The 25,716-nt window shown below is 46.9% G+C and overlaps 1 protein-coding gene and 1 long non-coding RNA gene across 3 annotated transcripts in view; one reads left to right on the top strand and one right to left on the bottom strand.

Annotated features, from left to right (window-relative positions):
- TSHZ2 (teashirt zinc finger homeobox 2) overlaps nt 1–9,643 on the bottom strand; it is a 496,422-nt gene extending 486,779 nt beyond the window's left edge. Inside the window, exon 1 of the mRNA XM_061437990.1 lies at nt 8,451–9,643. Coding sequence (XP_061293974.1) covers nt 8,451–8,490 — 40 coding nt within the window. The 5' untranslated portion in view covers nt 8,491–9,643. The remainder of the gene's footprint in view (nt 1–8,450) is intronic.
- LOC133259916 (uncharacterized) overlaps nt 8,639–25,716 on the top strand; it is a 29,598-nt gene continuing 12,520 nt past the window's right edge. For both annotated transcript variants that reach the window (XR_009740584.1, XR_009740583.1), the window contains exon 1: nt 8,639–8,725. This is a non-coding gene — a long non-coding RNA (uncharacterized LOC133259916). The remainder of the gene's footprint in view (nt 8,726–25,716) is intronic.

The following is a 25,716-nucleotide window of genomic DNA, read 5'->3' as shown; positions in this document are numbered from 1 at the left end:
GAGTGATTATACTCCAGTTTTAAAACTCAAAAGGCACCCACATCTGATTTCTTTTGGGCCCTGAGCCTCTGGTCCCATGACAGCTGGCAGGGTGCCATTTCCCTTCTGGTACATATTTTTCATGGTCTGTTTTTTGGGACTAAGATACAGCGACTCTGTTAGGTGTGGCCCCAAGCAGTTTTGATGCATTTGTATCATCCTTTCCAAAATCCTGAGTCTTAAGAAGAACTATGATTCCACTTCATGGATCACAGCCCTGTCGTGGCAATGGGACTTGTGTAACTCAATGAAGCTATGAGCCATGCCGCGTGGGGCCACCCAAGACACACGGGTCATGGTGGAGAGTTCTGACAAAACGTGGTCCACTGGAGAAGGGAATGGCAAACCACTCCAGTGTTCTTGCCCCAAGAACCCCAGGAACAGTATGAAAAGGCAAAACGTGACACCGGAAGACGAACGCCCTCAGGTCAGAAGGTGTCCGACATGCCACTGGGAAAGAGTGGAGGTTCTTAGCCCTGACTCGTAGGATGGAACACTTGGGGAAATTCGAGCAACTGGTCCAAACATAAACCTCCAACAAAGAAGACAAGGATTTGAACTTGGGTTAGTCTGACTCCTGACTCACACTCTTATTCTCTAGAGTAAGGTTTATCTCTGAGCTGGCCCAGGGCCACTTAACTAGGGTGGGGGAGCCGTAACCAGAACCCAGGTCACTTCCTTCTCTTCCACAGTCCTTCCACAGCCTACACCTAATCCCAAGGGAGACAACAAGAAGACGGGCACAGCCACATACCCAACTTTCTAATAAAGGAGAATAGCTAAAGGCAACTCTGATATAAAATGTGCTTACATAGCTTTTCATTTTGGCATTTTTTTTCTGTACCAAGTGGTACTGAACACAGAATAGATTTAACTCTTCTCTACAGCATCATCTTGGCCCAGAAGCAATTTGTATCTCCCTGGGGTTAAAAGAGAAAGGCTTCTAAATACATAGAAAAGTCTAAGCATCTGATAAATGGAAGTGATTTAAAGTCAGCCCCTTGTAGTTTATATAGAAATATGTACATGCTGCTGCTTCTGCTCATACAAATCTCCCCGATAGAATACCTTGACCTTCTGTCTTGTTTTTGAATCTCCCACGTCACCAATAGCCAGATTTCATGATTTTTTTTCATGACACAGTAAAACATTTCAGGAGGTTTCTTCCAGATCCATTACAAACAGTATGGCCACTGCCAACTCTGTTTTTATCTCATTCTGCCCCTCGTAGCTGTTTTCATTAAAAACAATAACTGTGTTCTGCCCACCTTAATACCTAAACTGTATCATTTCCATAGAAATGACTTGGATGTAGCTTGATGAAGAAAGCTCAGAGGCGATTTCAGAGTATTCACTCAGCTCTGAAAGCACTCAACTAATTAAGACCAGCGATCTTTAATTTTTGTACTGAAAGAAACTGCAGAATGCTGGCTTTTAAAAAAAAATCCACCTTACCATGTAGCAGCTTTACAGAAACACACGGTTTTTCCTTCAGCATAAATGGACACTACAGCTTTTCAATTAAATTAGTCTTTGGAGAGACATGCAAAAGAGCTAAAAAGCTCCTTAAAAATCTTTCCTGCCTCACTGCTCCTCCTGTGCCGGGGGAGATGTGTAGTTACGATGCAATGCTATTTTCTTCTTACCCTGCCGAAACAAAGTTTTCAATCTTGAACCCTGAACTGGCTATGTTATAGAGCTTGTGGAGGTTTTGCTTTTGGTTTTCAAGCCCACATTTGGTTTTCTAAAACTATTTTGAGAAAGGGGGTGTACATTACAATGTCCTATATCTTTGTATTTCCAGAGAGAGCTTTGTTAGACCCTGTTTCAGGCCGGGTAGTGGGTAGAGGGATACTGAAACTATTTTTTAAATTAACATAAATGGAAAGGAAACTCTTATTTAGATGAGCAAAATTCAAGACAAATCCTTTCCAATAGGACCCAGGTATTTTTTCCCCCCGTGTAATTTCTCTAAGCTCATTATCTCTAAAACTTTTGCATTGTGCATTCCCTGTTGTTAAGCACAGCTAAATAATACTGATATATTAATAACAGGATTAGCTACCCATGCATCCTGAATTTTAATTTCTCATTTTTTTTTTTAGCGTTTCAGGCCTTGCTTTGGCGTCGCCACATGTGTGGGAATGCCCATGGGGACATGGGGAAAGCAGAAGGCTGGGGGCGGCAGCGGGCAACCCCACGTGGCCGCTTCAGCGACCTTCGACCCCTCCAAAGTAGTTACTCATTTCATCCATGGAGTTTGCTTTGGAAACAAACACATCAGCAACCCCCACCTGCATCTCACATTTCTCTTCTGCCAGGTCACGTATGTATATTTATAATATCTTGGGAAAGGACCTGAGTCCGATAGTCACCCTCTGACAAAAGAAGTAACACAAACACGGCCAGGCTGCTGAGGACGACTCCAGATGCACCTACAACCTGCACACGAGTCCTCTGACCCCGTAGACAGAGTCCAGAAGTCACATTTGGGCTCAGGGTCTCTCATTTTTATTATCCTTTCTTAAAGACCCAGAATATCTTGAAATCGACTTTTACATGCTAAACATATCCCTTCTCCCGAAAAAAAAAAAAGTTCCTAAAACAAGTGATTGACACGTCAGTAGCAGGGAAAAAAATGATAAACCCAGTGAAAACAGTGTAGTATGTAGGGGCCTGTAATGATAGAGTGTGTTTTCCTCCCTGCAGCATCCAGGTAATCAGGCAGTCTCAACAAGCTTTTTCTTATGTGGTTAGAATGACTAAGCTCATTCATAACCATAGAGCTGCTTGCCAAAGGTCACCCTAAGGAACAGGAGAATTTCTAACTTTCACTGGAACTTAGGAAACTTAAAATAATTGTAAAAGTACACATTGTTACAAATTACTGAAAAATAATATATTTAAAAAAAACCTCTTCCAGGGTGAACAGGTTCTAGGAAGGTAGAAGGATGAGCTCTCTGATAACAGACTAGAGAGAAGACATTCTGTGTTTACCCCAACATTAGAAAATGAAAATAAATTTCTCCCAAAGGAATAAAAATAAAGCAACGTTCTCAACTTGCAAGGCAACAGAATTATTTGTGTTCCGAGCTTCTTTTAATACCACTGTGATCTTTTTTTTATAAAAGTCGCTCAATTTGATTGTAATTAAATATGTAATGAAAAAGCACTGCTTCGGGGAAGCGATGCAAGACACTCTCTGTTAGTTTAATGCATTTCCAACTGACTTCGCATCAAACGAAAATGATACTCTGTGTATGCCTGGTCTTAATATAGAATTTGTTAGGCAATTTTGTGTTTTTTAAAGGGGACTTGGGTGGACACAGACATTGCCTTTGAAATAGGGGCTGAATCTTCCTAGACCATGACATACCTAAATAAAATTGATGGTACAAATCCAGGGATGGGCAGGAAGCACCACGCTGGACATTTAACTCGTGTCAGCTAATTACGGACCTAGCATAAACATGAACAGGGCCTAGGTTTTCCTCCTGCATGATTTCCCTTAAGCTCAGCTGCAGTGATGAGCAGAAGTGCCTCGTTTCAATGGCCTTAAATAATGCCAGGCTCAATGCCTCTTTAAAACCTGCTCAATCGAGAGTACAAGTCCCAAGACAAATAGATCAACCCAGGTATTATCCAGTTGGAGAAATTCCATCAAATGAGTGAGAAAGTCAGCTGGGATGAAATGAAAGCATAAGCCTGCGCTGGAGAAGGTGACAAAAGGCAAGACGCTTCCAGGGACAGAACTGCTAAAGATGCCTAGGAGGTATTTGTTGGGTGTGAAGGTTTCCTGAACACTAGCAACAGAGTCGAGGAGACTGGGAGAAAAATAAATGTAAGATGGTTGAAAAATAAACGCCCCATGTTTCTGAGGGATGCGTCTACCCTCCTCAGAAGTGGGCTCTGATTTCCAACCCCCAAGCCAAGAGAAGAGTTTTCTTGTCCAGAAGTTTCTCACGCCCCCTCCCCCTTACCTGGCTTCCACTAGAACTCCCTGTCACTGGCAATCTGCAGATTAGGGTTAATGCATTGTGTCCTGATATGGCAGATTAAAAATGAAATCAATAAATGCCTAAAACAAATGGGCTTTTGAGCTGTCCCGTTCAATCTGAGTCTTTAAGGGTGAGGAGAGAGGAGGGGGAAGGGGCTCGGAGGGCAGGGGCAGAAGGACCAGTGAAACCATCAGTTTCCACCCCAAACACTGCGTGGACAGTGTGGTTTCAAGGTACCTTTCTTTTTTCAGGGATCTGCCTTAAATCAACAAGAACAGCCTGAACAGATCACGCTGCAGAGCACCTTTAGGGGTGGGAGTATGTGTATATTTTTTTTGTTTTCCATTCATCTGTTAAACATCATACTGTTTGGGTAAGTGAAGGGGTCTCTAGCATGCCTATTTAAACCTTCGAGACGTGAACTTGTCTCTCTGAACTACGCTAAAGCAGAGTGAGAGCGCCAGGGCTGGGACTCCACCCTGTGTCCAGTTCTCTTGAACCCCATCCCTCTCACCAGTGAGTTAAAGGTAAACTTCATCCTGAGCTGTCTGCCTGTTGCTGAGACCTTGCCAGCCAATCTAGTCATTGCCATCATGAGTCTGAAAGAGAGATGGCTCAGGTCATCTCAGCCCTCCTCTGCAGTATTCCGAACTGTCCCTGCTGAATATGCTTCCCATGTAAATAACCTGTGCTATTAAGGTGCAAATTGCAACTTTTAAGTAATGATTGCTAATAGTCTAATGTTTGCTGCCACACAAGGACATTCATGAAAACAAAATCTGCATTATTCATCTCCATATTAAATAAACAAAATAAACTGAGAGAGCTGTTCTTTCCTCAGATCTGGATTACCAGATAGCTTCTGAGAGTCAGCAAAAAGAAAACATTTCATCTCTTCCGATAGACAGAAGCCCGTAATTTATATATACGTTAGACATTCATATATATATGATTTCCAAAGATTTTGCTTCCTATTGGAATTGGCTGGCATTATATAAAAACAAGAGTTCAGGCTGGTGAAATTAAATATGTTGCACGTGTGCAGAGGCTGCGACAGATTGTAGGAAATAGAAGGGTTAGAGTGTAAGTCTACAGTTTTAAATTTTTAACGACTGCGTCCTGCAAAATACAAACACATCACAACGCTGCTCTGTTGTATTTTACCTTTCTGCCATCTTCCCTGTCTTCCCTACAATGGATAGGGGGGAAAGATGCTGGTACAGAATCCTGCAATATTTTCAGGTTAAAAAGTAGACGCATTTTAGTGGTGAATGAAATATGTATCAAAGGAAGCAAAGATACACACACACACGTACGCAAACCCGTGGGGCACTGCAGGCTGCTCTCTAAACTTTCTTCCTTGCCCGAAGTTATAGTATGGTGGAAGAGCGTAGCGTTAGAAAGCCAGGAGGAATGACATTTCGAAGGGAAATGTTCTGACTTAGCTGTTTCCTTAAAGAGAGCTGCCTACCTCACAGCCCTTCCCTTAAAGGAGGGAGGAACAGAACCAGTAAAGGCTAACATTCTCCATCACTTGTAATATCCTCTCCCTCATTCTATCCACATACCTGCTTTATTAGAAAGTTCCGTAAATGATTCCTTGAAATGTGGAACTTAAAACTAATAATGCAAAGGAATCAAATGGCCTCCAACAGTTCTTGGGAAAGAATCTCAGTTCTGATTCACTCACAGGCTTTTTCTATCTTACATTATTCATTAATCAAGCTAGAACTCGAGCTTTCAACATCAGCCCATGGGAATAATTACTTACAGTTGTGTATTGTGTTTAATTTTAAGCAGTGATAAAAGTTAGCATGGCCACAGTTCTGGGGCCCACCTTGTTCTTCTCCCTGGATGTTAACTGGCAGAAGAATCGGAAAGCAGCTAACCGAATGTGAGAATAACCACTTTAGCTAAAACAGCATAGCATCGGTGACTTCAGAGGAAAGAAATATTACGTGGAAAGATATCCGCTTCAGTAATACGTGAGTAAATAATACCGTAAGAGAGGCCTCATTGTGTACAAAATGAATTATTCCCTTTCAGCTTGACAAGGGTTTCCACTTCTTCCAGTGAAAATAATAAAAGCCATGAAAACAAACATGTAAAGACACTAGGAATACAATATGCCAGGAAACGGAAACTGCAGTCAGAACTTTCTAACACACACATGCGCTACAGTAAGCAGATAAGCTAACTCCAACAGATACCAGCTTAATGAAAAGGATCTAATTTAAATAATGTGATACAGCTTTATGGTATACACACCTGAATCCTCATTGATCAGAGGACAATTATAATCAAAGCAGTGCAATTCTGAGCAATGCACTTTTTGTAATGAGCTTACCAGAGGAGACATGTCCAGTCGTTCTGGTAATTTAAATTACTGCCTAGCTGTTGATGGCCTTTACCGGAACAACAAGGGGGAAAAAAAGAGTACTTTCAGGGCAGTATCACTTCTTGCTGGACTGTTGCCCGGGGTTCTCTTGTGGGATGACACTAAGGACTTTATCTCTAATAATCTAGCTATACTTAAACTTACGTTGCTAGCCCTAGACGAAGCAAGCTGACTCTTCCTGAGCCTCAAAGGCCAGTGCATACCCCAAAGCTGTTCAGATTGCAAAGCAATCTAAGTTTTAAAAAGTAAGTGAGTTAAATGTAGAAAGGGACGGGGGTAGGAGGAAGAAACTGTTTGCAAAAGAGGTAGCTAGAGTTGAAAAAAGAACACCTCATTGACTAAGCAAGTTCTAAATATATACGGTACTAAAATACCTAAATTATTTTGCTCTTAGAGAAACAATTGGAAAATAAATGAATCAAAGCTTTATAAATGATATTTCCCCATGCAATTTGAACCAAACCATACGCAGTTTCAGAAGCAATTCTGCGCTCAAAAGGGAAGATAATTGTGGATATCTCCAAGCACATGTACTGCCATTCTTGGCTGGAATCAGGCCATGATGGAAGATGAGCTTGGTGGTCCAGCATGTTCAGACACAAACACCCACTTTGCCCAGATTTGTGACTAACTTTGGATTTGTTCTGAGGGTGGCTCTGCAAAGTTTATGAAAGTGTTCCACTGAACTTCTTCTCCCTAATGTTTCGCTCCAGTTGGAACAGAAGGAAATATTGTGGGGGGTCTGCAGAAGACCAGCCTTCACTGACGCTGCCTTAAAGCTTGAGGGTAAAGACAGAAAGAAGGGGAGGAAAAAACTTAAGCTCTTTGCTAATGCCCGATTCAACTGAAGGACACAAAGAAATAAAACGCCCACATTAAAAGCCAAACAAGATAATAATTGTGCATGTCTGGCTCTCAATCTAGAGGGCAAGGCTTGCGTCACTGGCACTCTGAGTTACCATGGTGAGTGATTTATTGATATATATCAAGAATGAATAGATCAAAGGCAGTGAGATGACAGGTGATCAATCAAATGTCAAATCAAAACTAGCAATCAAGTGGAAAGCTGATTTTTCAGTGGGTGGGTCTGGCAGGAGAAAAATGAACTTTCATATTACACTTCCGAGAAACAAAACCCCAGCATACTATTAAAAAAGCAATTAAGCAACCCAAAAGGAAGGAAAAAATCCTTTACAAGCTCTAACGTCCTGATCCATTAACCTGTTCCTCTCTTTTTTTGGAGGAGGGGGCGGTAAGAATTCAAATGGGATAGTTCCCACCGCACAAATCAATTTACAAAGTTTGCAACTCACTCTGTGCAAAGAAGATCCAGAACTGTTTCAATGTTCGAGGGGCATTCCCCCCTGCCCCCCACCTTTTTTTTTTTTTTTTTTTAGAGAAGGGAGAGTGTTGATTAGATTTCCAAAGGAGGCTCCTCTTAGAAAACAGATTCAAAGATTCCTTTCCTGGGGTGGTTTTTTACACCTTGGCGATCAAAGCTGAAGTCCCATGGCTTGCCCCAGAGCCAGCCTTGCAGCCCTAGGCTGGGGCACGGCTCAAAGTTCAGCGCCCCAAACCCCCGCGAGAGGAAACGCCGTCCCCTGAGGCCAGAAGCCACTGGCAGCGACCACCCGGAGGGGGGCGCGGGCGGCAGGACTGCTCTCCACTGCGAACCCCAAATGCTCAGCGCAACTTTGGCCCGAGAGGCAAGAAGCAGACTGGGAGAAAGTTAGGGGTGGGGTAGAGGGTGGAGGGAAAAAAAGTTTAAGGAGGAAAGGCTTGGTGGGATAGCTTGCCCCCACCCCCCAACCGGAGCCTGGAAAGGGGAGGACAGGGGAGGCTGGAGAAGGCGAGCGAGGACGGGGTTATAAGCGGGGCAGAGCGGGGCACCGGAGCTGACGCCCGCGAAAGGCAAGCGAGGGGGGTGGCGTCCCGGGGCGCCCGGGCGAGGAGCTGGCGCCCCGGGCCGCCGGGCCGCCGGGCCGGGCCGCCCCGCGCGGAGCCGGGTCTCTTACCTGCCGCCCGCTTGGGTGCCTGCTGCTTCCTCCTTGGCATCGCTCTAGTTCGCTCCAGTCCCACTTCTGGCGCCCCAGCCCCGAGCCGCCGCGCGCGGGGGCCCGCTGTCTCGCTCGCCTCTCCGGGTCTCCTCCGCCTCCTGCCCGGTGGCTCCCAGGGCGTCACTCGGCCTCTGTCCCCCTGTCCCTGCAACTCCTCCACCGGGGGCCGGAGACCCCCCTCTCTGCGTGGCAGGCAAGACACGGGTGGCTGTGCCGGCTGGTTTGAAGTAGAGGTTGGTTCTGCCTTGTTTGTTTGTTTGTTTGGTTTTGGATTTTTTGTTTTTGTTTTTTCTCCTCTCTCTTTTTGTTTTTGCTTTTTGGAAATTTTTTTTTTTTGGTTTGGTTTTTTTTTGTTGGTTTTTTTTTTTTTTGGTGACTGTTGAGACACTTGATTTCTTTATTAAACATCCAAGAGCGGGTTCGGATGGAAGGGACGAGGGACGCACACGCGCGCGTAAAGATAAGGAAAAAAAAAAAAAACAACACACAAACAATCCTGGGAAGGTAGTGGGGTCCTCTTTCGCTCCTTCCTTCTCCTCCTGGCCTCCTGCACCTCCACCTCCTCGTCTTCCTCTTCCTCGCCGGGCTCGATGGCGGATTCGCGCCGGGGGCAGAGAGATCTCTCACTGTCGGGTTGTGGCTGCTGTCAGATCCCCGTCTCTGAGTGATATGCGAGAGGACAGGAGCGGGTTTGGGAAAGACAGAAAATCTGGAATTCACTCGCACACACTCACACACGCACACTCACACACACACACACACACACTCACACACGCACTCTCGCTCCCTCTCACTCACACACACACACTCACACCCCCCACAGATGCACACACACACACACACACACCACGCGCACGCACACACATACACACACACTCTCACACACACACAAGACAGGGCGAGGCGATGCCAGCAAACATCGATCCCGCTGAACAAACTGAACATTAACAAACTCCTCCTCCTCTCCCCGCGACCTGATGACAGGGAGAAATTTACTCCCCAGCCGCAGAGCGCCAGGCAGAGGGAGTCTATTAAAGGGACAGTGTCCCGCCGGGAGCGGGGCGGGGCGGGGACCCCGGCGTGCCGCCTGCCCTGCCGTGCGCCCCGCTCGCTGGCGCTGCGACGCGCCCCCCGGGCCGCGGGGACACCCCTCGGAGGAGCGCTGAGAAAGGACGCGCTGGGGGCAGGGGGATGGAAGGAGGAGCCCCGGGCGCCAGGTAAGCTCCACCCACAGGGACGGAAACAGGACCCTGAACGCAGGATGAGGAGGGGAGGACTGCGCTTCCCTTTGGGAGGAGGGATGACCACCATCCTCTGCTGCCTCTTAATCTGACCCAGGGACGTCCTCGCCACCCCCTTGCAATGAATGCCTCTGCTTCTCCCACCTTCCTGCTAGTTTCTGGATGGTTATAAAAGCAAGAATCACACAGGCCTCTCTTTGTTTTATTTAAATACCATGTCTATTGAGCACCTACTATGTGCCTCTCTTCTGGAAACACAGAAGTTATAGAGAAAGGGAAGATCCTGCCCCCCTCCCCCCAGTGTTTGTTTTCTAATGGGGAGCAGATAAGTTGCCCCCAAATATCCGGACTTTGCTTAAAATGTCACTTTCTCCTAGAGGCCAACCTTACTTAAAGTTTCACATGCACATCTCCACCCCTATCACATTTCTCTATTTTATTTTTCTCCACTGGGCTTACCAGTGTCACACGTATGATCACACATGTCAAATACAGTTTTCTATTTTTCTTGTCCAAATTTCCCCTCTGGGATATAAGTTCTGTTGGGAAGAGAGGTTTCTGCCTCTGTGGTTTATCCCCAGTGATGGCACGACATAGAGTAGGTGCCCAATAAAACATTTGAATGAATGGAAAGTAAGCAGATAATTTCAGAGTGATACGCTCCATGAAGGTGTTAAAAGAGGGTTCCGTGACGACGTTGGAAAGACAGCGTAGCCTCAGTGCAAGAGATGCTACTCCAGCCGAGACAGATTTCAGCCAACCTGTGGTTGGAGCCCTGCTATGGGCCGGGTCCCTTTTGAGCTCTTCTGGGGCCAGGATGAACCTGGACCCTGCCCCCAAGGCACTTTGTTCCAGTGGGAGAGACAGACGATTAAAGGGGCAAAGGAGGTCTGCTGGGACAGCAGATGCTCTTAGAAGGGATAGTTAACCTGGACTCGGAGGAAGGCAGGATGGTTAGTTGGGCCAAAAGGGAACTCTGACAGCATGTCCTTAGGCGTTATCTGAATCTTTCCGAGGGCTTCTTCCTCCTGCCTTAAAATTTCCTAAGGCTCTTGTTAAGATGCACATTCTTAGGCCTTATTCTAGAAGAAAATGTTCTAACCCTGGTACTACTGATGTTTTGGGGCCACAATCCTCCGTTGTGGAGGGTGTTCTGTGCGTTGTAGGAAATTTAGCATCATGTTGGGTGTCCACCCACTAGATGCCAGAGTCTTCCACCCCAGTTGTGTCAAACAAAATTGTATCCAGACATTGCCCAGTGTCATCCACAAGGCAAAGTCACACCTTCATCTCCTAATTGGAAATTTCTAGGGCCCCATTGCCCTTGACCTTCTGAATGAGAAACTTCTAGATGAGCTCTTTGGAATCTGCATTTTTGACCAAACTACTCCTAATCCCACAAGTGAACCTCCTGTTTACTCAGGTTTAAAAACTTCTGCTACAAAAGGCTTTGTTCTTTTGGAATCAGACATACCTCAGATTGCTAACTATAGAGCCAGCTAAGGCTTAGATATTAAAATAATAATTAAAATGATTTAGGAGTTCCAGGGGTAACACTGTTCCTGGCACTGTGATGGTCTCCACCAGTGCCCGCTCCTCAGTCCCGCCCCCACCAGGCACTCAGCGCTGAGGCCTGACCAGTGTGGCCAGGGGCACTCTGTGCCTACAGCTCACCCCCTGTCACTTTTACCCTCGCTCATGGGGAATGACCGAGGATGACCCATCCCACAAATGTTTTTCTAAACCATTCTTTTGGACCATAGGAAACTCCCATCCTACCAGTCAATTGCAGGGTGTACTGTCACTCTTTGTGAAGTGCTGTTGAATCATTTTTAACATCCCTGCACAGGGCAGGGGTGCTCATTTCTCCACACATATGTGGTACAAGTTTTTAATTCACTTACCCTAAATCACCCCATCGGCCTCCGCCCATGATCGGCCCCACCTAACCCCAGCCCAGTCCTCAGGCAACGGAGGCAGAGAAAAGCCCACTTCATAGCTGGCAACGTCAGCAAAAGGGGCATTAGTACTAATTAATTCTAATTACACAGCACACCTTTCCGGAGCGCTGTGATAGGAAGCATAGCTTGTTGAGTAAAACCCCCGTCGTCTATGTCATTAAGGAACCGCAGTTATAAAGTTAGGAGGTGCAGACTTGGGCCTCAACAGAGAGAAGACTGAGACTCCAGGAAGCTCAGCTTGGAAAATCTGCCACGTTCGACAGAAGCCCCGTGCCTGTCGGTTGGGCCTTTGAGGTCCATTCAGCCCTTTAACAAACGTCGACTGCGTTAGGTGCCCGCTGTTGCGCTGAGCACAGGAGATGCCGGAACGCGTAAGATAGGACCCGTGCCTTCCGAAAGCGTCTGTAAAATGACATCTCAAGGACGGGGAACTAGGAAAGGAGTTCAAGAGCTGACTCCAGCCTTGGAGTAAATCAGTAGGGCGGCGAGCAGGAGACCCTGAGCTACAGGATCTCTGCCAGCCGCTCTTCAGGGTTCTTCTCCGAATCTTCCCTCCGCTCTTTCCTCTTCCTCAATCACTGGTTCCGTAGCGGGTGAGCGGCGCTCACAGGATCTGCTGTAAAAGTTTCCTTTTAGCCGGCGGCCAGCTCATTCTCGGACCACATTTCTGGAGTGTTCTTTCATTAATTTGTGTGTGTTTTCCCTATGGCTACTGCTGCAGAGCGTATAGCCTGGTGATCAACAGAGAAGACTCTGGCTGCCCTAGGGGGGTGCCGAACGCAGTGGGGCCCGGATGTCACTCAGCAGGGTGACATGACACTGGAAAACGCTGAGTCACACAGTGAACGTGTCAATATTCCCTTTCAATCCGGGAAAGTGTCTGTTCGCTGCTGGTGTGGCTTTTGTGCCCATCACTGGCCAACTTCTATTTTCAACCAAGAAACTGGAGATTTCTGGCTCAGAAGCTGGGGAGGGGCAAGAGTACCTGGTTAGACTTTCAAAACGTGGTCTGTTTTCATGGAATTCACTTTCAGTTTACTTCTGTCTTAGAGAGAGAGACTGTTCTCCATTTACGATAGCAATCTAAATTTTAATATAACTTATGGGTTTAAAAGTATCCTTAAGGAACAGTAGAGAATAGGTAATGGGGCGGGTGGGTTGAGAAGATAGCAAAACGAGAGGAAGGTGGCATGGGCGTGACTCGAATGTGCAAAATACCAGTCCACAGGCTCTGGCACTTGGAGAAGCTTCTTCCCAGAGCTGGTGGCTTGGCTGTGTCTAAGTATCCAGGGAACTTAGCATCCTAGGATCCAACACTCAAACTTTGGGATGTGTAAAGGCATGAATTGATTGGAATGACTCAACCGTATTTTCCAGAACACACTGGCTCAACATCAGAATCTCCTGGGGACTTTTTAGGTAAGATAAAGAAACACAGGCCCCACCCCAGACTTACTAAATTAGATCCTAGGGTGGGGCCAGAAAAATATGAAATTTTGAAAGTTCCCAGGTGATTCTGATGAGGTGCCAGGCCACTGGAAGCTCCCTTGTGCAAGGACTGAATTTTGTAACAAGTGAATCAAGTTAGCAGAAGTTGTTGCATGAAGGGACAGGCTGGGCGTCTCCTGTTGGATTCACTTGCAAGGTGATGGTGGTGTGTTGAGGAGCCTTTTCTATGTACCCAAAGAAGCCTGTGAAGGCTCCATTAAAGCACACACCTATTACAGGTTTCCCCGATGGCTCAGAGATAAAGAATCTGCCTACCAATGCAGGAGACTCCGGTTTGATCCCTGGGTTGGAAAGATTCCCTGGAAAAGGAAATGGCAACCCAGTCCAGTATTCTCGTCTGGGAAATCCCATGGACAGGGGAGCCTGGCGGGCTACAGTCCGTGGGGTCACAAAAGAATTGAATATGACTTAGCAACTAAACAACAACACTCTCGTGCTGCATTTGGGAGGCAGTTGGTTTGCCTGTTTTATCGCTGGACTGCAACTCAATGTGAAAGTGAAAGTGAAGTCGTGTCCGACTCTTTGCAACCCCATGGACAGTAACCTACTGGGCTCCGCGGTCCATGGGATTTTCCAGGCAAGAATTCTGGAGTGGGCTGCCATTTCCTTGTAATTAAAGCAAATATTCTCTGAGTGCCCACTTTACCCTAGGCACTGCCCTGGTTGTTGGACACTGGGGCAGCGTGTGAGATTCTTGAGCATCTTAGTTACTGTCCTGTCTCCTGTACAAATTTCAAGTCTTTTGCATTACTCTTCCCTCCAGCAAGATGCTTCTCCCAGATCTGTTTTTCCTCTTTACTCTCAACTCAAATGTCACCTCCCTCTCCCACCCTATATGCCCTCCTCTTTCTCTCATCCTTCCTGGTACTTACAACCACATGTAAGTGATTTCCTATACTTGCCTCTTTATTATATGTCTCCCTTAATTAAAACAGAAGTTCTCTACCTATGCATCTCTGAGCCCAGTGCAGGATTGGTGATCAGTAAAAAGTTGTGAAATGATTGAATACCAAGATGAGCATATTTCTAAGGAAGAATAAACTTTAAAAATATCTTAGGGCTTTCTTTAGAGACTTCCCTGCCTACACAGTGGATAAGAATCAGCCTGCCAATGCAGAAGACACAGGTTCGATCCCTAATTTGGGAAGATCCCACGTGCCCAAGCAACTAAGCCCGTGCACCACCACTATTGAGTCTGCGTGCTGCAGACACTGGAGCCTGAGTGCCCAGGACCTATGCTTGGCAACAAGGAAGCGCCCGAACTGCAACAAAAAGTAGTCCCCGCTCTGCAACTAGAAAAAGCCTGTGCAAAGGCAGTCAAAAGAAGTCAACAAATGAACCTCAGTGTTTTCTGTGGGCTTCCCTGGTGGCTCGGATGGCAAAGAATCCACCTGCAATGTGGGGAGAACTGGGTTTGATCCCTGGGTTAGGAAGATCCTCTGGAGGAGGGCATGGCAGCCCACTCCAGTGTTCTTGCCTGGAGAATGCCCATGGACAGAGGAGCCTGGCAGGCTGCACCCATGGGTTCGCAGAGAGTCAGACACGACCGAGCGACTGAGCGCAGGGCTTCCTGTAGAGGGATGTAAAGCATTTCAGCCTGTGCCCCTTTCCAGTTGAGGCTGTCCTCCCCTTCCCAACTTCCATGACTTTTTCCCCTTCCCCTCTCTTATCTATTGTCTCCTTCATATCCTCCCTTAAATACCACCTCTTTCAGGAAGTCTTCCAGGGTGGATCCTATGTGATTCGAACTTCTCTAGTCCGTGTCTTCCCCAAGCAAAGAGACTCAGTGTAGAATATGTCTCCAAATATATGAGCATACAGGCAGACAGAACTCATCCTGAGCATCAGAAAGGTTGCATCTGACAGTGGGTATGAGGAATTTCCGGGGCGGGGGCGAGTATTGTTCATAACTGGGGCTGTTTATGCCAGTGTGTTTGGTCTGTGAAAATGTATTCAGTGCAGGCTTATGAATTGTGCACTACTTTATCTGTATGTAATGCTTCAGTTAAAAAAAAAAAAAAGCAGTGTTCTCAAACTTTGCTATGTATTATAATCAACTGGGGTGATTTTAAAAAATCCCAGTGCCCAAGTCTTACCCCAGGCTCATTACATCAGTCTGTGAGGGCGGGCTCCAGCCATTAGTATTTTTTTAAAGCCCCCAGATGATTCCAATATGCGGCCAAGTTTGAGAGCCAGTGGACCATACAATTTTGCCCTTGAGGATATAATTCATTGCCTTCCTCTTCTGTCGTTTAACTTATTCAAGATATCTCTCTTCCAGTGACTGTTTTGTGAAAACCTCAAGGTAGCGGTCTCCTCTCGTGACACCCAGCGCGGCAGCGTGTTGAAGGGGAGAAGGGGATGCGAGGAAGTGGCAGATGGGTCGTGGAGAGAGATGGGGAGAGTAAAGCAGAGCGGTGTGATGCAGTGGGGTGGGGGCAGGATCCACTTTGGGTGGGGACCATGGGACGCCTTTCTGAGAAGGTGTCCTTTAACCTGAGATCTGCAAGACACAAAGCAGCCAATCAGGAGCCACCGCCTGAAATTGGAAGAGGTTGCTCTGCTTCCAGAACACAAAAGATGTAGCTGCCAGGTCCCAGGTTGGGAGGGCCAGGCAGTTGGGAAGAAGAAGCAGAGCGAAGGCAGGAGAGGCGAGTCAGGTCAAGATCACAGTGGGGGTGTGTGCATGCGCACATTATTGGTCATAATATGGAGTCTGAATTTTCTTCTTTCAGCCTTTGATAAAGGCTAATCAACTCATTTATTTACATCCTGAAAGACCTAGTCCCTTAGACTGGATTTGCTCAACCAGCACAGAAGACACTATGTCTTCTTCTACTTGGTGGAAATTTACTCCCTGAAAACATTTAAGGTGGATGACAAAGTTTGGGGATGCTCAGGCATTGACAAGCTTGCTTCTGCGAATAAATCTTCCAAGAGTTGTTAGTCTCTCTTAAGAAAAAAAAAAAAAAGATGTGGTTACGTGTAGAATTAAGCATTATGGATATTTGCAACGGGGCAGCTGCTGAGCAGGCCGGCTGGGGTGTGGGAGCTCTTCAGTCGAGCATCCATTACGTTCGTCCCTGGGAGTTGACTACTTGGAGTTGGTGACCGTGTTTTGCTGCTGCTGAAGAATCCAGACCATGTCGCCGGCCCAGGAACCCATTGCTCAACTTCATTAGCCACAGGAAGACATTAAGTGAGTGTAAGGACCGAACGGCCTGGAAACCATGTGACGAGCAGCCTTTAAGTTCTGGGCTCCGGTATATTTTATGCCATTTCAACTGTGCATCAAGCTCTCATCCCTGGACTCATTAAAACTGTGTGCCCAAAGGTGCCCCTCAACTTTCAGAAGCAAATAGAGAATGATATAATTCGCTCTGAGAACACCTTTCTGTCTCATCCAGAGCATGTCTTATCTGTTATGATTAGGCATTAAGCGTCCTGTTGTCTTGAAAATTTCATGAGATTCTACCCCTGCTTGCTAGGATTATGTCAAAGTGACTTTTCCTGGATGCTGTTTTTGCCCATCAATACAGCTTGTCTTTTCTCCTTAACCATTGCTGGGAAGGCCAACACTGCTAAGGAGCCCACCGGATTAAAATGGTCGAATAGTTCAGGCTTGCAGATGCCCTTGTGTGTCTTGAAGGCTTGTGTGTCTTGCTTTTGGTTCCCCAAGAAGCACACCCCTCAAGATTAAGATTTGAGAGCAAATCGTTTATTTGGAAGATAATCCTGGAAAACTCCAGTAGGGGCGGGGAGAGAAGGATGCAGGCAGTTGGAGAGTGTCATCAAGCAGGTTGTCACTGCGGGCAACTGCGGGCTCATCCCGCTGGGGGAGGGGCGGGACTCGGTGTAGATGTGTAGATACTCCCCCTGGGGATATCCCTTCTGAAGTTGGGGAGTGCCGAGGTGTCCGCCCACCTGGGAGCTGGGAGGAGGCAGCTTCTCCCGCCCTTCCCTGTGTCAAAGAGCTGCGTGTGCTACTGAAGTGTGGGGAAGTGGGCCAGTCACCAGGCAACGTCTGTTAGACTGGAATCCCCCAAACCGTGACCTTCACACGGGCGAGCCCCAAGACTGTCTCATACACATTGTCTTATAGGCAACGTCTCCGCCTCTTAGCCTGGTTCCGGTACATCGCAGACCTTCAGTAGTGGTCTGTGCGTTAGTCGCTTAGCTGTGTCCGACTCTTTGCGACCCCGTGGACTGTAGCCCGCCAGTCTCTCCTGTCCATGTGCTTCTCCAGGCAAGAATACTGGAGTGGGTTGCCACTTCCTTCTCCAGGGGATCCTCCCAATGCAGGAACTGAACCCGGATCTCCCTTGCAGGCAGATTCTTTACTATCTGAGCCACCAGGAAAGCCCTTCAGTAATGACCTAAATGCATTGTAAGTCTTCACACCATGCCCCCGGTAGTCACTCTGTCTTAATACTCTTATCTGTAATGTATTTAGTTCTTATTAGTCTTGTTTATTCGCTAGTTTTGTCAGAGTCCTCTCTCCCCACAGTGTGCCCACTGGGACCAGCAACCTCTCTTTTCCTCACATCTCTAGTGCAGAGCAGAGTTCTCATTATTACCATGGCTCGAGATTTTAAACAAAATCAAAGATGTGATCCAAGACAAGTGTGTTCTTAACCGTAGATGGGAGAAGAACGTTTGAAATTAGGATTGTCCCAAGAAGGTAGGCACCAGGAAAGGAAAACAAATGTAGGTGTCGAGTCAGACAGACCTACATTTGAAAACGACTTCCACTATTCACTGAGACTATAACCTTGGGCAAGTTATGTAGCCTCTCTGAGCCTCAGTTTTCCTATCTGTAAAATGGGGACAATTATGTCACCGATTCCATTAGGGGCTCAGAGGGGATTGTGTGACCTAACCTAAATACTCATCACGACACCTGACACACGGACAGTACTCCCACATTTTTAGCGTTTTCATTCTTTTACAAGCATTTGTGGATTGACTATTGTTTATAGAATGATTTCAACTGCATCTGAGGTTTAATCTACTCTGTACTAGGGGATAAAACGAGCATCAGCTCAATCCTCTGTGTTTGCAAGGACACCAATTCACAGAAGCCAACCGGGGAAGCTCAGATCTTCATGTACAAACGGCAAAGATGGCATAGCACACACCCCAGCCACTGGTGGCAGACAGCTGCTGCCAGCACCTTCTCTTCTTTGGAGCCTCCTCCGTTTCCTACTAAGGTTCATTAAGCACCTCCTCCTTGCCAGGCAGTGGGCTGGGTGCTACGGATGCAGAGGGGAAGAAAGCAACTGCCGGGTCCCTAGGGAACTTAACCATCCAGGGAAAGAGGCAAATTATAGAAATGGTCTAACAGTAGTTAGCGTTTGTGAAGCACTCAGGCCACACACTGTGCTGAGCACCTGAAACGTGAATGTATTAATCCTTGGAACAATTCGATGAGATGGTGGTCCCCATTTTACATGTGAAGAAACTGAGGCACAAAGGAATTAGGAAACTCACCCAAGGCTATAGAGACAGCAGCTCAGAAGCCTGGATTCAAACACCCTGAGAAGGCTCTAGCTTGTACATCCAACCACCACACATTACTCTCTTGGTAACACTACAGCCGTGCTGAGTCATTTTTTTATTATTATTTTTGACTGTGCTGGGTCTTCACTGCTGCATGGGCTTTTCTCTGGCTGTGGCAAGCGGGGGCTTCTCACTGCAGTGACTTCTCTTGTGAAGCCCGGGCTCTAGGGCGGTAAGGCTTCAGCAGTTGCGGCTCCCGGACTATTGAGCACAGGCTCAGTACTTGTGACCCACGGGCTTAGTTGCTCCGAGGCATGTGGGATCTTCCTGGATCAGGGATCAAACCTGTGTCTCCTGCCTTGGCAGGGGAATTCTTTACCACTGAGCCACCAGGCAAGACCCACGCTGACTTTTGTATCGCAAAATATCTGGTCACCGCATTGCTTTTCCCTGTTTGTACTCTGCAGCTTCACAGTTCTTGAACTGTTCTTAAACATAGTCCATGTGTCGTCTCCTACAGAGTTAAAATAGATTGATTCCTGGGCCCCATCTTTAGGAATCCTGAGAGAGTAGATGTGGGGTGGAGTCTGAAAAGGTGCCTTTCTAACAAGATCCTGTGAACTCTCAGAGCATACTTCGAGTTGCATGCATTCCAAGAGGGGTGCTTTCTGCTCCCAGGAGACACTTGACAATGTCTGCAGATGTTTCTGATTGTCACGATTCAGGGGTGTGTGACCGGCATCTAGCAGGTAGAGGCCAGAGATCCCGGCAAACATCCTATAGCACACAGGCAAGGCCCTTGCAAGCAAAGACTGACCCAGCCCCAAATGTCAATAAGGGCCAAGGCTGAGAACCCCAGGGCAGAGCCCGGCCTCGCAAGCTTTACTGTAGAGGAGGCATCTGGGGATCCGGCTTCCAGTGCAGATTCTGATCAAGTGAGCGCAGAGTGCCTGTGTGTGTTTAGTTGCTCAGTCGTCTCGACTCTTTTGCGACCTCATGAACGGTAGTCCACCAGGCTCCTCTGTCCATGGGATTCTCCAGACAAGAATACTGGAGTGGGTCACTATTTCCTTCTCTGGGGGATTTTCCCGACCCAGGGATCGAACCCGTGTTTCCTGGATCTCCTGCACTGCCAGGTGGGTTCTTTACCACCGGGCTACCAGGGAAGCCCATAGGGTGCCTGGGACGCTGCATTCCTAACAAACTGCAGCAGATGCTGCTGATGGTTCTGCTCCAGGGACCACACTTCGAGTAGCAAAAGCTAGACAACGTTCTGCACAGACATAGGTCTTGAATCAAGTCCTAGGGTACAGTGAACGCTTAAGAAATAAAACCCGAACCTCAGCCTGAATGAGTGTGGAACAAAAGTAACTCTGAGTTTCAATCTCTCCTTCAACTCCCCCTGTAGCTAGTTTCGCCCTTAAAGAAGTTCAGGGAGGCGGAGGGGCTCCCGGGGAGGAAGTCTTCCGCGCCCCTCCTGGACGCGGCGAGGGGCCGATTTAAAACGAGCAAGGACAGAGCTTGGTCAGAACTGCCTTCCTCTGCTCTGAGACATCAAGTCGAGTCTATTGTTGCCTGGAATCGTGGCTTCTTTCCAAGAGCCGCACGCTACATCTGCCTTTCAGGTCTGCGAGCGCGAGATGAAAAAGTGGCTGTTTGTGAAATGGTTGCTCTCCTGGGAAAGGGGTATGGGAGAAAATGGACTCTCTGCGCCCAGCCCTCCAGAGATGGCACCCCAGCCCCCGTGATAAATGGCAGCATTAACAAGGTTTGGTTGAGAGGGGACCTGCAGATTTATGACTTCCTGTCTCCGCCAGCAGATGTCATTATGGCTGACAGAACAGAAGGCCTTTCAAGAGCTGGCTGGGGTGGAGCTAAGGAGAGGGGAAAAAAATTAAATAAAAGGCAGAAGCCAAAAGTAGTGTTTGCTCACTGGTGCTATTGTTGATGCTGTCATTTTAGGAACACGGGGAAGTTTTACATTAAACCGAGCGTCTTGTAATATTTCTGAGGTCCAGCTTTGAAGATGTAGGTGGAAACTCTCAAATGAAGGACAAACGTGTTAACTTCGCTCAAATAGGAAAACTTGCAGGGTTTTGTCCCAGGTTTATCTGTACCTGAAAAGTTCTTCAGGATGAAGTGAACACAGCACTGAATAAATTTATATTTTTACTCTGGAATATCATTTTGATGGGTGTTTAAATACATTTACAAATGCAGCAGCCTCTTCTGAAATTCTTTCGACATACATAAAATTTTTACCCATTTCTAAGTTGTTTAACAGAGTGTGATTGGTATTTTATGGGCTAGATTTTTTGAAAATTGGTGTAAATTTAGCATTTATCATTGGGCCCCCGCACCCATGCTAATAAGTACAACCACTTATTACTTACTTAACAATAATTACAAGTCGCATTTCCACATTTCCTCTTTCTCATCCTTGCCTAAAGCTAAAGGAAGTATTTCTGTAAGTAAAGGAAGTATTTTTTCTAGTTGATTGACTCCTCTCATGGGGGTATTGAATGCATTCTGTGGGGTCAGGTAATCACTGCCTCAGAGTGACCTGGAAGGAGCAGTTCTGGGGGGTATTGAATGTATTCTGTGGGCTCAGGTCATCACTGCCTCAGAGTGACCTGGAAGGAGCAGTTCTGGGGGGTATTGAATGTATTCTGTGGGCTCAGGTAATCACTGCCTCAGAGTGACCTGGAAGGAGCAGTTCTGGGGGGTACTGAATGCATTCTGTGGGCTCAGGTAATTACTGCCTCAGAGTGACCTGGAAGGAGCAGTTCTGGGGGGTACTGAATGCATTCTGTGGGCTCAGGTCATCACTGCCTCAGAGTGACCTGGAAGCAGCAGTTCTGGGGGGTACTGAATGCATTCTGTGGGCTCAGGTCATCACTGCCTCAGAGTGACCTGGAAGGAGCAGTTCTGGGGGGTACTGAATGCATTCTGTGGGCTCAGGTAATCACTGCCTCAGAGTGACCTGGAAGGAGCAGTTCTGGGGGGTATTGAATGCATGCTGTGGGCTCAGGTCATCACTGCCTCAGAGTGACCTGGAAGGAGCAGTTCTGGGGGGTACTGAATGCATTCTGTGGGCTCAGGTCATCACTGCCTCAGAGTGACCTGGAAGGAGCAGTTCTGGGGGGTACTGAATGCATTCTGTGGGCTCAGGTCATCACTGCCTCAGAGTGACCTGGAAGCAGCAGTTCTGGGCTGTCTTTAAGGACCTGTCATCAGCAAATCATCTCCCATCAGGACCACACGACCAACGTACTCAGGCAAAAGTTGAGAGCCATGGGGAGCCTCACGGAGGACAGCCACCAGGTCCCCTTCCAAAATAAACTCATCTCCAGCCAAACCCGATCCAGAGACTTCTTCTATAATTAACCAATAGCTGTGGTGTTAATGCATATGGGGTAGTGAGTATCTGATTTTTGCAGTGACTCTGAAGGTATGAAAACGGCCACCCCATAGTCCCTTCTGGAGAAGGCAATGGCAACCCACTCCAGTACTCTTGCCTGGAGAATCCCATGGATGGAGGAGCCTTGTGCCTGCAGTCCATGGGGTCGCTATGAGTCGGACACAACTGAGCGCCTTCACTTTGACTTTTCAATGCATTGGAGGAGGAAATGGCAACCCACTCCAGTGTTCTTGCCTGGAGAATCCCAGGGACGGGGGAGCCTGGTGGGCTGCCGTCTCTGGGGTCGCACAGAGTCGGACACGACTGAAGCGACTTAGCAGCAGCAGAAGCAGCATAGTCCCTTCTGCAAACCGCTCTGGATTGGCGGTGTGGTGGTCTGCTTAAAACCAGGGCTCTGGAGGCTCAGTCTCTGAATTCTTTTCCTGGCTCTTTCACCCACTACCTGTGTTATTCTGGGCAAGCTACTGAAGCTACCTCACCTGTCACATGATGGACAATAATAGCACCATTCTCTTACGGTTTGTTTTTTTTTTAATGAAGATCAAATGCAGAGTTCATGAAGTGATTAGCCAAGTGGCTGGCCCAGGGTAGGAGTTCACTAAATTAGCTGTTGTTATAATGATTACCATTAAAATACCTTCCCTCTTCACTATTTCACAGGTAGACACATAGAGATGTGGACTAATTCACTGGCCACCCAGAAATGAAATCCGATAAGAACAAAATAACAATAACGCTGACTGTGGCTGTCGGGTACTGAGTGCGCGAAGCTCCAGACGCTGTACTAAGTCCCTTACATGCAAAACCTATTGAGTTTAATCCTTAAAACAACCTTAGGAGGCCAAGTAATATGACTCTCCTTTTACGTATAAGGAGACGGAGTGGATAGCTTAAGCCAATGGTTCTCAATGGTTTGACATGCATTGGAATTACCTGTAGGGCTTGAGAAAACTCTGATTACTGACTCCTTTCCCTGGAGTATTTGATTCAGTAGGTCTGGTGCGTGGGCCCTGAGATTTTCATTCCAAAAATTCTCAGCTGCTGCTGCTGCTGCTGTCTGGGGACCACATTTTAAAATCACTGGTTTCAGTAACTTTCAAGGTTCGTTGTCATTGTTCGATAGCTGAGTTGTGTCTAACTCTGTGACCCCATGGACTGCAGAAGCCAGGCTTCCCTGTCCTTCACTATCTCCTGGAATTTGCTCAAGTTCATGTCCACTGAGTCGATAATGTTATCTAACCATCTCATCCTCTGTTGCCCCCTTCTCCTTTTGCCTTGAATCTTTCCCAGCATTACGGTCTCTTCCTGTTCAGGATTACACAGTGACCTTGTTCTTGTTTAAGGTTCTTATTCAATCAAGTTTGCACAGTGAGTAAGTGGCAGAGTGAATTTTCAAATTTAAAAATTTGAGTACATTAAAAAAATGTATTCTTAACAGGTATCTATATTACTTAGAGTTCCTAACGTCAAACTTTTGATTTAATGGTTGATGGTTGAATTCACAGAGCATAATGTTTCGGACAGCTACTTGTTTAAATATTCTCGTCCATGAAGCTCATCATAGTGCAGAATAGTTTTTAGTTTCTGGAAGGGGAAAATTTCAGGGATATTTTCAAAAGGAGGAGTCCTGGTATCATCCTCATGCACCACTGTTGAGATTCACAGCAGTCCTGCTGGGGTGGAAGAGAACGCAAGGTCTGTGGCCCACCCCAGCTGCAGAAAGCACTAGAAGTTCCAAGATGGAGCCTGGCCGTACAGGCTACACCTGGATGCCACCTGTTTCTGACAGACACAGTGTTTGCTCAGTCAGTGACCCGGGAGGACTCTCAGACGCAGTCCACTGGACGTCCGAGGGCCCTGGAGATCCTCCACTGAATGTCTAAGATCTAGATTTCTCTATGGCCCAGGTGAGCCTCTTGAAACGAGTCAGCCCAGGGACCGCTGGCACACACTGCATTAATTCCTTAAGAACAGGGATGTTCTTGAGTCCACAGTGGGGAGTGTGGGAATGCAGGAGAGAGATGGCCACAAGCGCCTGGTCAGAGATGTGCTTGGAGACAGAGGACTGCAGGAGGAGAGTCAGGACAAAGCCCTACATCCCTTAGTGAGCACAGCAAGGCAGCAAAGGGCCATTGGCATCTTCCTCATTCAGTTGCAAATGACAAGAACTGAAATTCAAATACATAGACAAGATGTACTTCACGAAATGGAAAGATTCAAGGACTTGAGAAAATGGATGAGGCAGAAGTTGGTTGCTGGAAGCCTGAGGATCCCTGTGGCCAGGGTCAGGAAGGAGGAACACAGGAGGCCTTGGCTTGCCAATAGAGACTGAGGCTCCAGTGCTTCCTCTGTCGGGTAGATTAGCTGGTCACTGGGGACCCTTCTTGTCTGACATAGGAAGATGCTATTTATTCATCTATTCACTCATGCATTCAACAGCTGTTTGCTGAGCACACACTATGGACTCGGCACTGTTAGAGACTGCTCAGTATTCTTTTTCCCTGGGAGCACCTGCTGAAGCCTCGTGCTCATCCAGGCTGTGTGACCCTGGGACGTGCACTCAACTCTGGGCTGATCACTGAAGATGGGGGCGGGGTGGGTGCTGACCCCGGAGCAGATGCTTTCTGTGGGGGCAGGGCTGCTGCCTGCCTCACTTTAGTCACATCATTTCAGAGACTTGGTTCCTCAAAGCAAAATTAAAGAGCTGTTACCAGAAAGGTGGCTCATGGATGCTGGATAGTCAAAAACCATAAACATTCACACTAATAGGTGGAGTGGATTACCATTTCCTTCTCCAGGGGATCTTCCCGACCCAGGGATCGAACCCAGGTCTCCCCCATTGTAGACAGATGCTTTACTGTCTAAACCACCAGGGAAGTCCCCACTAATAGCTAACTTTCTTTTTTTGTGCCTCACTCTAACACGAAGAGGTTAAGATAAAGTGAAGTCTGCGGCCTTTTTACTACCAAGGACACCTTACATGCTGCCCCTGCCGCCTACTGTGGGGACCAAATTTAACTACATTTGAAAAATGTTGTCTCTCATTTACCCATTCATCCATCAATACATCCATGTGCTATTTGACATGTTTTCATTGAGTGTCTAGTTTCTTGTCTTGTTCTAGCACTGAAATTATAGCAGTTGTGGTTTGCACGACCCTGGGGCTTCTGCATCCAGCCTAGACTCAGCGGCATCCACGTTTCTGATTAGATGAGATAATTCAAATCTTCATCGTTAAAGCCACTAGTTGAAGTATTCTATTACTTGTAGTTAAAAGCATTCCTAATTGATACAATCAGATCCAAAAGAGACCCTCTAAGCAGCTTAGAGTATGAAGATGTCCAGTGAATAAATGATTATAAGTGCCACAAAGCTCCTGAAGGGGAGTACAGGAGCTTACACTTAGGAGAACTAATCATTTTTTTTAAATGCATTTAACAAGCAATAACACTTTTTCTACTATGTTAGAGAATTAGATCAGAGTGTGGCAAAGTTTTTCTTAAAGGACCACACAGTAAATATTTCTGCTTTGCTGACCATATTGACCTCTTTTGCAACTACTCAGCTTTGTTGTTGTAGGACAAAAGAAGCCA

Source organism: Bos javanicus, chromosome 13 (assembly GCF_032452875.1).
Source record: "Bos javanicus breed banteng chromosome 13, ARS-OSU_banteng_1.0, whole genome shotgun sequence".
NCBI lineage: Eukaryota > Metazoa > Chordata > Mammalia > Artiodactyla > Bovidae > Bos > Bos javanicus.
Note: the sequence above shows the minus strand (reverse complement) of the source record. Positions and strands in the feature narration are given on the sequence as shown.